General features: G+C 41.1%; 1 protein-coding gene across 2 annotated transcripts; it reads left to right on the forward strand.

Annotated features, from left to right (window-relative positions):
- The first annotated feature begins 2,425 nt into the window (after positions 1–2,425).
- LOC111141032 (mediator complex subunit 7) lies at positions 2,426–9,458 on the forward strand. 2 transcript variants are annotated; one of them, XM_022493366.1, is made up of 2 exons: positions 2,426–2,493; positions 8,144–9,458. In XM_022493366.1, the coding sequence occupies exon 2, from the start codon at positions 8,161–8,163 to the stop codon at positions 8,860–8,862; it is 702 nt and encodes a 233-aa protein (XP_022349074.1). In that variant the 5' UTR covers positions 2,426–2,493; positions 8,144–8,160; the 3' UTR covers positions 8,863–9,458. The 2 variants fall into 2 exon arrangements, with proteins under 2 accessions (XP_022349074.1, XP_022349075.1); XM_022493367.1 differs by lacking the exon at positions 2,426–2,493 and adding an exon at positions 2,688–3,185.
- Positions 9,459–12,356: the final 2,898 nt, after the last annotated feature.

Below are 12,356 nucleotides of genomic sequence, written 5' to 3' on the forward strand. Positions count from 1 at the left end.
GGGGATCGAGCCCTGCATCGGGCTCTCTGCTCAGCGGGGAGCCTGCTTCTCCCTCTCTCTCTGCCTGCCTCTCTGCCTACTTGTGATCTCTGTCTGTCAAATATATAAATAAAATCTTAAAAAAAAAAAGTGAATAGATTAATCTTTTAAAAAATGGAAAAATAAGGGCACCTGGGTGGCTCAGTGGGTTAAAGCCTCTGCTTTCGGCTCAGGTCATGATCCCAGGGTTCTGGAATCGAGCCCCGCATTGGGCTCTCTGCTCAGCAGGGAGCCTGCTTCTCCCTCTGTCTCTGCCTGCCTCTCTGCCTGTTTGTGATCTCTGTCTGTCAAATAAATAAATAAAATCTTTAAAAAAAAATGGAAAAATAAAAAAAGAAAAGAAAACCATCCAGGTCCAAGGTGGAGTCACTTGCCCACAGGATAGCAATCTAAGACTTGATTGGAGTTTCAACTTTTCCAGGAGTGGAATTTTGTTATTATTTTTTTAACCTTTAATTTTTTTGAAAAAAAAAATTTTTTTTTTGAGTTTGTGATCTGAATTTTTTGTAAAGATTTTTGTTTATATTTTTGACAGAGACCAAGAGAACACAAGCAGGGGGAATAGCAGAGGGAGAGGGAGAGTCAGGTTCCTGGCTGAGCAGGGAGTCCAGTGTGGGGCTCCATCCCAGGACCCGAGATCATGAGTTGAGCCAAAGGCACCCAGGTGCCCCAAAGAGTGGAATTTTATTTATTTATTTATTTATTTATTTCACTTTTGTATGTTCAGTTAGCCAACATATAGTAGTACATCATTAGTTTTTGATGTAGTGTTCAACGACTCATTAGTTGTGTATAACACCCAGTGCTCATCACAACATGTGCCCTCCTTAATGCCCATCACCCAGTTACCCCATCCCCCCGCCCCCCCACGCTCCTTCCTTCTGTAAACCTCAGTTTGTTTCCTGGAGTCCAGAGTCTCTCATGGTTTGTCAACGAGTGAAATTTTAAACCAATCAATCTGGAATTTTGTGGTCAGCACAAAATGAGGTAATCTATGGCATGGGCCATTGCCCCTCACTCCCAAAGGAAGATGAGGTTATCTTCATAATAAAGCCCCTGCTCTTCCCCTTAAGGGAATAGATCTTGTGTGAGACAAAATTTCTTTTGCTAATAACTTCTTTGCTCCACCCTGCTTTCTATAAAAACTTCCCATTTGGTACACATCCTTAGAGCTCACCTTTACCTACAAGATGGGATTCTGCCCCATTCATGAATAGATTAATAAAGCCAATTAGATCTTTCAAATTTACTGGGTTAAATTTTTATTACTTAGCAGAACCTTTAGGTTAAAAGGTAATTGAAAGACATATCAGCCAGTCACAAAGGCTTATTGAATCCTGAAACAAATGGTATCCAAATAATCACTTGACTTTGATTATTTTTTTTTCCCCCTTAGAGAGGGATGGTAGGGGGAGGCGCAGAGGGAGAGACAATCTCAGGCAGTTCCAAGCTGAGCACAGAGTGATCTCATGACTCGGACATCATGATCTGAGCCAAAATCAAGAGTCAGACACTTAGCTGACTGAGCCACCCAGGAACCCCTGATTTTCATGATTTTTAAATAGTTACTAATTTAATTTTAAATGAAATAATGTTTTCAGTGTTTATGGGGGGGAAATGAAGAGCCCTATTTCAGAGACGCATGTTGAAATAATGTTTAGTTCTAATGGGTAGATACTCATTGAAGGTGGATGAGTACAGTTCTACTTTTGTATATACTTGGAACCCATAATTTTGTAAAAAATGAAATTCAAATAATCTTAAAGAGGTAAAGTTGAAAACTTTTATCAGAATAACAACCTAATTTTTTATGTCCAATATGCTCTTGTAAGATTCCCAGGAATTTATAAGTTTGTGACTTATGAAAATTACCTCTGAAAAAATACATTTTTATATTTGTTAATCTGTTACCTGGAAATATAATTAGACATGTTTCAATTTCTAAATGAAATTAAATATGAATATATAGCGAAGAAATGGAAACTGAGAACGTTATTGATTCCCAGTCATGTTCACAAATATTTCCAGATTAAAAATTAATGTAATTTTATTTTTGACAGTGGGATTAGAGCAGCTATAATTAAAAATGATCTGTTTATCTGTATTTTCTAACTTGCATGAAAGGCATATGGATGCGCTGTTTAATTCTAGGCGTTAAAAAACAAGAAAAATAAGGAGTGAAGCTTACCAACTGCTAATTTTACTGATATAAAATACTAACACATACGCCCTCATCTCCAATCCCGCAGGCAACAAAACCGCCCAAATCGAGGTAGAAATGCACAGGCGCAATAGCAAGCTATTAGTTGGAGGCGGGCCTAGAGCCTCGGCTAAAAGACAGCTCTTTAAGCCAATCAAAAGACAGCGTCAGGGGCTTCTTCCTGTAGGAGGCGGCCGGAAGTCGGATTTCGGTTGCGGAGGCGAAGGCGGCTCCAGTGTAAACCCTGAGCTGAGGTGAGTGGGCGGCGACGACTTTGGGCTTCGTTCCGCGTGCCTCTCTCCTCCCGCACCCCGCGCCTTCCTGAGGGCGGGCTGGGAATGGGGTAGGTCTGGCGTGGGGCGTATGCTCTCTGACTTTCCTCTCCCGCGTCCCTCCGAGGTTGCCGCCTCGCTGCTGCTCGTGGGGAGCCGGGTGGAAGGTGTCTTCGACGCGGCAAGCTCGGGGCTTTCTCTGTGTGCGGAGGCCGAGCCAGACCGCAGGTTGGGAGACCCGAGTTCTAGTCCTGCGCGCCGCTGGTTTGCTAAGCTGTGCGGAGTTGGCTAGTCCTTTAGCCTCCGGCCTTTTGTCAACTGACAGTGACCATCCCCGCCCTCCCTCCTCAGGCAGCGATCCTGAAATCGGCTGAGTTAGTGGGGTGGAGGAGGCCGGCCGACCCCAAGCCTCCTGGTCACTTCATTTGGAGAGTTTTTAAAAGCCGCTTTCCAGCGACCGCATTCACCGTAAATGAAACCAATCACCTGTCTGGGGGCGGGACCCTGGAACACCGTCCTTTTTTGGTTAAGCGTCTAGCTTAAAACATGCGCTATGGAAGGTGAGCCTTGAGTCGGATAACCCACTGTAACGCTTGGCGCTGGCTTTACAAAAGACCTTGCCTCTGAAAAGTTCATTCGAGAGAAGCGATGCAGATACACCCATAACTTCTGTGGTATGTCAAGTTCCTGTACTTCGCTGACTTAAAGCTTGTACTGAGTAACGAAAAGGAGAGGGATAAGAATTCTTGCTGTGCTTTTTACTAGACTTTTTTTTTTCTTTTTAAGATTTTATTTAGTTATTTGACAGAGATCACAAGCAGGTAGAGAGGCAGTCAGAGAGAGAGGGAGGGAAGCAGGCTCCCCGCTGAGCAGAGAGCCCAATGCCGGGCTCGATCCCAGGACCCTGAGATCATGACCTGAGCCGAAGGCAGAGGCCTTAACCCACCGAGCCACCCAGGTGCCCCTGTACTAGCCTTTTGATCTGGTGCCAAACGCTTCCCCTCATTGAGACTGGGGAGCTTCCTCTGTAAATGAAGTTGACAGTAGTACTTAATTTATAGACTTTGTAGGAAGACAGGATTTAAAACGTACCTGCGACGGAGTTGGCCCTTGGAAAATGGCAGCTTGAAGAGAGGAATGCCCCTGGTGTTGGGAAGCAGGAAACAGGACCCCTCAACTGAAAGATGCCTTAGTGAGGTGAAACTTGGGCTGTCTAAAATTGCATTTGAAATACCAGATCAGTGCTAATTCTATGATTTTGGTAGTAAGGGAACGTTCTTATTTGAGGGAGACCACTAAGGCAAGTGAGGGAAAATGTTAACATTTTGAGATCTGGGTGAAGAATATGGAATGTTCTTTATACTTTTCATTCAACTTTCTGTAACTCTGAATTTATGTTAGAAAGTTGATTATCACTGTTTGCTGCTACCCTGTGTTGTAAACAGGACACAGTGTTTTTAACCCTGCCCCCATGAAGTTTTACCAATTTTTTTCCTTAAGGGCTGCATTGTGTCATATAGAAATATTTTACGCAGTCATATTGATGAAGTCACGGATTATTTCCGACTTCTTCTCTTTTCAAACATCGCTGCATTAAACACCCCTAATGCACATTTTTATGTACTTCTGATGTAGGAAAGAGGTTAGGATCTGAAGCTGTGGCTGCTGCTGCCTGCTGACCCAGGATTACGTGAAGCAAGTGGGTTTATACCTTGGGATTGGGAGAAATAAAGGGAAGTTCCAGAAGGACTTTCATATGTTAAAGACGCACTGGACGCTGCTGGAGGAGTGTTATAATCTGCCTATCTCAAGTATTTGCGGATGGGCTGCAGGTTATAAGATTTAATTTTATCTGCATTCCTCCTTTGTTCCCCACATCACTTCCTCTCATTTTCTTCTTCGGGAATGTCATCCCAGTTTTAGAATCAGGCTCTTAGCTGTTCTGGCCCTGTAGGGAAACCAGTTGGGGTGCAAAGACCCCACTCACCTCAGTTCTCACAGAAGCCATCATTGCAACCACCCCACAACACTCTTGGGTACTGGGCAGGTAAAACCCAAGACATTATGGGAGAATTCTCACACACAACTGACAGGAAAGGAAACAAATATATATTTGGAATTTAATTTGGCAGTATCAAAAGTTTAAATGCTGATATTTTTGAGCCAGCAATTCTACTTCTAGAAATTTTCCTATAAAAAATATTGGTATGAGCGATGTGGGAAACAAAGAAAAAAAATCATTACACTTCCTTGCTACCTACAGCCTGCTGACTAGGCCCTTGAAACAGGCAGAGTGACATTCCTCTAGGAACTCAGCTGCCTTAATATTAATACTTTGCTAAGGGCAGCTGGTAATCTTAGCCCAACCCCTAGGATCCTGTGAGTCTACTTTAACATATAAAAATTCTGTTGGAAACCTCCTTTGTCTCTATCCCCCAGATACATGTTAGCAGTCATCCCCCAAGTATATGACCCACTGATGTACATCTGAAGGATCTCTTGACTGAGTTTTTACTAACCAGTAATAAATGACCTTTCCTAATAATAGCTAGCCTCCTCAGGGTCCTAGAAACCTTGTTTCCTGGGAGGCTTACCCTATCCCTAACTCTCTCCCAACTTGAAAGTATTTGATGGACCACTCCTCAGGACTCCAGTCCAGCTCTTTCTGTCCATGGGTTCTGTCCCCCACCTTTTTGCACCAAAGATGTCTCAAGAATTCTTTCTTGGCCATCGATCGGCTCTGGACATCATCAAACCTGACCAAAAACATTCCAAAAGAACCACAACAAAAGGATAGTGTGACCTCTGCTGGAATCCAGTGCCTGTCACATGGAAGGTGTTCTAATATTTGTTGAATGATGGAATATTTGAAATCTTGATAGTCTTAGATGAAAAGCATCGTTTTTAGAAATTTGCTTTTAGAAATGTATTGGTCTGAATATTTTCCTGGCTTTATTCAGCATATGCATTTTCCTTGTCCTCTTTTGTTTGTTTTTCTAGGTTTTAAAAAATAGAGGTAAAAAACAAAAACAAAACTCATCCACGGGGTCTTTATTGAGGATCTTCTAGGTGTTGAGATGCTAGAGGTGGAGTTGTGTACAAGACAGGCAGTTCCTGAAGTCCTAGTGCTTTCCTTCCGGTGGGGATGGAGTCAGAAAATGTTTTTAAAAAATCAAAATAAAATTTCTAGTATTCACTCTTGGTTAGCTTGCAAGCATTTTCCTTTCCCAGAAGAATGGGATTGTGTTTTAATTTTGCTTGTGATAACATTTTCCTATATGTAATTTTTAGACTTATTTTTGGTAATTAGATCTGTTTGTCTTTTGTATTAGCCTCAAAACTTGGTAGTTATTTTTTGTATGTTTTCCTTGATAGGTTGTAAGCAACACTAGGATGGTGGGAGTGTTTTTTGTTTATCCTTGAAAGATAGTATAGTGTAGTGTTTGAGATCTTTAGGCCCTAGATCCTTTACTCCTTAATCTGTGACTTTATGCAAGTGGTTCAACCTTTCTGAGCCTCAATTGTCTCATCTCCAAAGTGGAAAGAGCAGTTTTTCTCACAGCCCTGAGAAAAGTAAACTGTCTGGCACACAGTATGTACACAGATATTATCTGTTGTCAAAGTCATCATCCCTGGATACTCATTGTCCTGTATTAGAAGACAAATAATAAACAGTCAAAAGAGGGAATACACATTAAGTATGTTTGTACCTGTTTCCAAATTCCACTGATTTGGATCCCTCCTGAAATGAATGAAGTTGCTCAACAAATATTTATGAAGCTTCTTTGTGCAAGGTTGTAGACATAGAACTATGATAAGAGTTCTTCCCCCATGGAACTTACAGTCTGGTCAGGGAGAGAAATCAAATACTGCTGCAGAGGATAAAAGAAGAAAAGTAGGATCTGTTTTTGATTACTATTCCACTAAGTTATTTCTTTAGAGGTGACATTTTAAGCTACTGCCTGAAGCAGAGAAAAAAGCATATGGAAAGACGCCAGGCCAGAAGAAGTTGGTATAGTTATAAAATAGTGTAGAAATACTACATTAAAGACAGTACTGCTAGGATATAATGAAAGAGAAGGAATGAGGGTTGGAAACAATTATGCTGACTATTATGTGGAGGAACAGTAATGGAAGCAAAAAGATCCCTGGGGAAACGATTATATTCCTGGAGAAGAAATGGTGGCTTGGTCAGAATTGATGAACTTGAGATAGTGAAGGTGTGGAATCAACAGGACTTGATAGATTCGTGATGGTAGGGAGGAGAGGAGGTAATGCTTTTCGGGGGGAGGCGCAGTCTGAAGGCTTTATGAGCCATCCAGAAGGAGTTCAGGCAGTCTGGATTGGAGGTAGAAACAGGGTTTCTCCACTTTGGCACAATATTTTGTTGACATTTAGGGCTGGATAATTCTTTGTTGGGAGCTGTCATAGGCATTGTTAGTGCTTAGCAGCAACCCTAGCCTCTATCCATTAGATGCCAGTAGCACTCCATCGCCCAGTTGTGACAAGTAAAAATATCTCCAGACCTTGCCATTTATCTCCTGGTGGTCAAAATTGCTGTTTGTTGAGAACGCTGGTAGAAGTGGTGTTTTATAAAAGCCATGGAATTGACTGATACCACCCAAGGGAAAATAAAAAGCAGAGCTCTGAAATTATTGGCTCACAGACCACAAAGATTGTTGTAGATAAGTTCTTTTTGAACCTACAGAACTTGACGATTTCTGGAATTAATTACCAGTATTTAAAAACTGAGAGATTCTGGGACGCCTGAGTGGCTCAGTTGGTTAAGTGGCTGCCTTCGGCTCGGGTCGTGATCCCAGCGTCCTGGGATCGAGTCCCACATCGGGCTCCTTGCTCAGCAGGAAGCCTCCTTCTCCCTCTGCCTCTGCCTGCCACTCTGTCTGCCTGTGCTCACTCTCTCTGACCAAAAAAAAAAAAAAAAAAAAAAAGTAAAAACTGAGAGATTCTGCATAAAATATGGGTTTTTGCTGCCTTTTAAGAAATCAAGAAACTGAGGAACAATGAGTCTTCTTTCTCACATGAATGCTAATGGCTGGAGGCTTTGAGATTTGGCTTGCATGTGCTTAATTCATATGAATCCCTGCCCCAGAGTGCTTCAGTGTTTTCCCCTTGGCACTTGAGCTTGTGATTCACTAATTTAGAGTGAGGAGAGGGCCTCAGAGCAACCCTCTGAGACAGGTCAGCATTAAAATTTAGGTAGAGGAGTGGTGGTAGAGAAGATTGAAAGGGAGTGGCCAGTGAAGTAGGAAGAGAACCTAAGTGGAGGCTCACAGAAGCCAAGGCAGAAGGGAAGTGTGTTGATAAAGAAATGACATAACTGGTGAGGGATATGGGATCCAGATTTTATTTATAGATAAAAATACACTACTTAAATTTTTTTGTGTGTCAATGAAAGTCTTAAGCAGAGAAGGAGAAGTTGTTGGATGTTTAGCGATACAATGCTAATTAGAAAAAGATGGCAGCCTTTCCATGTTGTTTTAGAAACTTAAATCATTTTGTCTTGGGCCCCAAACTTGCCAGGGGGGAAAAAAAGGAAAATACTATCTGTAGTCACCCAAGGTGACAGGTTTGTGTTGTAGCTGTACTCTAAATCTTTGTTTTATTTCCACAGGTTCTTGGTCTTCCGCTATGGGTGAGCCGCAACAAGTGAGTGCTCTTCCACCACCTCCAATGCAGTACATCAAGGAATATACAGATGAAAATATTCAGGAAGGCCTAGCTCCCAAGCCTCCACCTCCAATAAAAGACAGTTATATGATGTTTGGCAATCAGTTCCAATGTGATGATCTTATCATCCGCCCTTTAGAAAGCCAGGGCATCGAACGGCTTCATCCTATGCAGTTTGATCACAAGAAGGAACTGAGAAAACTCAATATGTCTATTCTTATTAATTTCTTAGATCTCTTAGATATCTTGATAAGGAGCCCTGGGAGTATAAAACGAGAAGAGAAACTGGAAGATCTTAAGCTGCTTTTTGTACATGTGCATCATCTCATAAATGAATACCGACCCCACCAAGCAAGAGAGACATTGAGAGTCATGATGGAGGTGCAGAAACGTCAACGCCTTGAAACAGCTGAGCGGTTTCAGAAGCATCTGGAGCGAGTCATTGAGATGATTCAGAATTGCCTGGCTTCTTTGCCTGATGATTTGCCTCATTCAGAAGCAGGGATGAGAGTAAAAACTGAACCAATGGATGCTGATGATAGCAACAATTGTACTGGACGGAATGAACAGCAAAGAGAAAATTCAGGTCATAGGAGAGACCAGATTATAGAGAAAGATGCTGCCCTGTGTGTCCTAATTGATGAAATGAATGAAAGACCATGAAGGATATTTCTTTTTCTTTTTTTTGCTTTTCTCCTTTTCTTTTCAGTAAATGTCATATATTCATTATTTTGCTTTTGGAGAGTCTTAAAGAGATATAACTCGAAGTCATGTGAACAGCTTGACTCCTGCTTCATCATTTAGGAGGCGTTACCGTCTGTAAGTGGCAAGCATAGGCAAATGATTCTGTATGTATACATTAAGAGTAATCACCTTAAAAAGGAAAGTTCTGCAATTGTGTGGAACATTCCTGGATTTGGAGTTGCAGAAAACATTGAAGATCTCAGTAATAGCAAGCTTTCATCTTTGAAAACTAAATTTGTCATTTGCTTTAAGAATGATAGATAAATAAAGGATATCAAGCTGTATAAATGTGAAATTATAAAATCTTCAGATTTACTTTACTTAAAAACTTACTTGATCTCTAAAAATGTAGTATAACATGTTAAAAGAGAGGAACCCCATAGAGTTATAAAACAGCAATTTTATTTTTCCTCTTGACTGCTTCTGTAAATACACTATCTCAGCTTCTTGTTCCTACCCCGGATAGGTCTACTAACTTTTTTCCAGTCACTCAGATAATAAATCTTTTGATTACTTTTTGTTACTTTCATTTTAGTAAAATGTCTATGTAATTAGCTATACATTTCCTTCGAAGCTATACTTGGACTCGCTAAGGCTGGAAGCCTGCAATGGAAAGGGAACTGGTAACAGACCGTTGGATTGTGTACTGGAGATGCTTGTTCCCCTGAGATGCAGCTGCCAGGGTCTACGTTTTTTCACTCCTCTTGGGTCTGCATTCAGCCATGGAACTAAGTTCTTAGCAATGAAATATGGGTGCATCACTGATATAGTATCTTTTCCAGATACCTACTTTTAATTCTTACCCAGTTCTTGGTATACCACCCTTCAGGGATTTGCTCTATTGAGGTTTCTAGTCTTAGAGCTGGCAAAGTTCAGTTTAATGTGGCCACAGGCCTATTCTGTATGTGAAACATTCCTGCATCCTTTTCTTAAATCTCAGGAGTGTAGACTGTTGCCAAGTAGATGCCTCTCTATTGGGCAGCTAGTTGGCCAATTTTTTATTTTCCTTTATATGTTTAATACAGATTTTGGGACACTAGGGACACAGTCCAGGCTCTCGAGATTAAATTGAAGGGGGAGAGGAGCCCCCATATGCTTGTGGGGGAGCAACTGGATGTTGCATAACACTTGAACAACTCTCCAAAGAAGTCTCTTTCCTATGGCCTTAACCATTTTATAACTTTGAGGGTGTTGGGCTAGGAGGTACTAAACCAGTTTTTGGCTGCTTTGCAATTCTGGAAAAAACAGGTAACGTTATAAGAGTCACAATATAGTTTGTATAAGAGTGTGTATATGTAGGGAGGATTAGGGGTCAAAATTCCACGAGGAATCTTAAATTCTGACTTTTGGAGGATATAATCTTGGAGGTCCTGGGTGGCACTTGCCCAAAACTAAGTGAGAGTTCTAATGTGAACTGTAATTAGAATGAGATTTGGGAACACTAGTGGTCTGATAGTTGTTACAAGTTTAAAAGTTAGTTTTTTGATCTTGTGAGGGTCAAATACATCTCTGCCTACTTAGTTACAGTGAATATTCCTGATAGGCTGATTCCTCAAAGTGAAATCTCTGGAATAGCCTGGCACCTCTTGAAATTACTGATTCCCAGACTACAGAGATTTTGATTTCATTGTTATGGAGTGGGGCTGTGGCACTGGTTTTAAGAAATCTCTAGATGGCCTGACTGTGCAGTGTGTTAAAGAAATATTAGTACAGGGGCGCCTGGGTGGCTCAGTGGGTTAAAGCCTCTGCCTTCGGCTTGGGTCATGATCCCAGTGTCCTGGGATCGAGCCCCAAATCGGGCTCTCTGCTCAGCGGGGAGCCTGCTTCCTTCTCTCTCTGACTGCCTCTCGGCCTACTTGTGATCTCTGTCTGTCAAATAAATGAATAAAAATCTTAAAAAAAAATATTAGTACACTCTACTCAACCTAGTTGAAGGAAAAAGACCAATTTTTTTAAAAAAAATAACCATGTTGCATGATTGAAGGATAAATTGAACAAACTATGAAGAGAACTGGGAGGATTTCCAGGGCAAGTGAGATTCAAACTCAATTCAGATCTCTTCACTGTTTCTCCTGTTTTATTTCTGTTAGCTCCATTCTCTTTACAAACCAGCCTTTTTGTGAATGGATGGAGAACATGGCTGCTAGCAGTTCTCATGTTAAGTCTTTGTGCACCACTGTCGGAAAAGAGGAAGACTAATTATTAACCAGGCCAGAGGGGGAATTAGGGGTGGTATTTCAGATTCCAGCTGGGCCTATCAGTTGGGGCCTGAATCCTGTAAGAATTTGGCAGTCCCCCAAATGTCCATGTATGGGAGAAGGTAGTTAATTTCTCAGGAAAGGAGGTGCTGAGTTGGTCATGTAGATATCCACTAGAAATTGAGCACATACAAATTTTTGATAAAAATAAGCAGATTGTGCATATTTATATTCCCAAACTCCCCACCATCACTATTCACTTATTAATTGTATTCATTTAGTGAAAAGTGCGGTCTTCCACCTGACACTGGTCTAGTTACCAGGGAAATGGAGAGTGTGGAGGAAAATGGAAGAAAGATAAACAAGAAAACAAATGAATTGGTTTTTGAAGGTCTAAGTTTGTGTTTTAACTATCCAGCCATTACAACACTCAGAAGAATCTTGCTTCTGATTTTACTACTATTGCCTGCTCAAAATTCCTTGTCCATATTATCTTTTTTCAAGTTATGTTTACATGTACACATTTGTTAAGGGCTTTAGAAGGGAGCCTCATCTGTGCTAGGCTGTATTTCAAAGAAAAGTCTTGTGCTAGGTTCTGAGGCCACTGGAGATAGCAAGTACAAGTGTCTTGTGAGGAAATAAAAGCTTGAGTTGGGTGAGAAAGGCTATTAATGGCTGCAACATAGGGAAGAGTTTGGAGCTAGAGAAGCAGATGGAGGGCAGATTATAAGCATTAGAAGGTCAAGGGAAGAAGTTTGCTTTATTCTAAGTAAGATGGGAAATCAATGGCAAATACACAGAGAGCTTTGCTAGCGCTGTTGTAATTACTTTATATACATAAATTTGTTTTTTCCTCAGAGCTTCTTAATGAAATCAGTATGACTTTTTACATCTATATGACACATAAGGAAGCAGAGGTTCAGAGATGTTATGTAATTTAGCCAAGGTCACCAAGCTAGTGAGAGGCAGAGCTGGGATTGAAACCTAGTTTCAAAGCCTAAGCACTCAACTTCTATACTTGAGCACATTTGTACTTCATCATATAATTAATAAGTCATAATGGAGACTAGACTGGGATCCCATATTTTGACCCTAAAGTCCATACTCAAGACACTACACAATATGGCTAGGGGAGGAACAGATTTGTAGACGAAAATGATGAGCTTCCTTTGAACATGTTAGGGCATTTATGTCAGACTTCTGCAGGTATCTTAA

This window comes from Enhydra lutris, unplaced genomic scaffold (genome assembly GCF_002288905.1).
Source record: "Enhydra lutris kenyoni isolate GAN:26980312 unplaced genomic scaffold, ASM228890v2 scaffoldscaffold5, whole genome shotgun sequence".
In the NCBI taxonomy this organism is placed as follows: Eukaryota; Metazoa; Chordata; class Mammalia; order Carnivora; family Mustelidae; genus Enhydra; species Enhydra lutris.

Bases quoted from the DNA above. Each gene is read 5' to 3' on its own strand.
- LOC111141032 (XM_022493366.1), top strand. From the start codon at position 8,161: ATGGGTGAGCCGCAACAAGTGAGTGCTCTTCCACCACCTCCAATGCAG.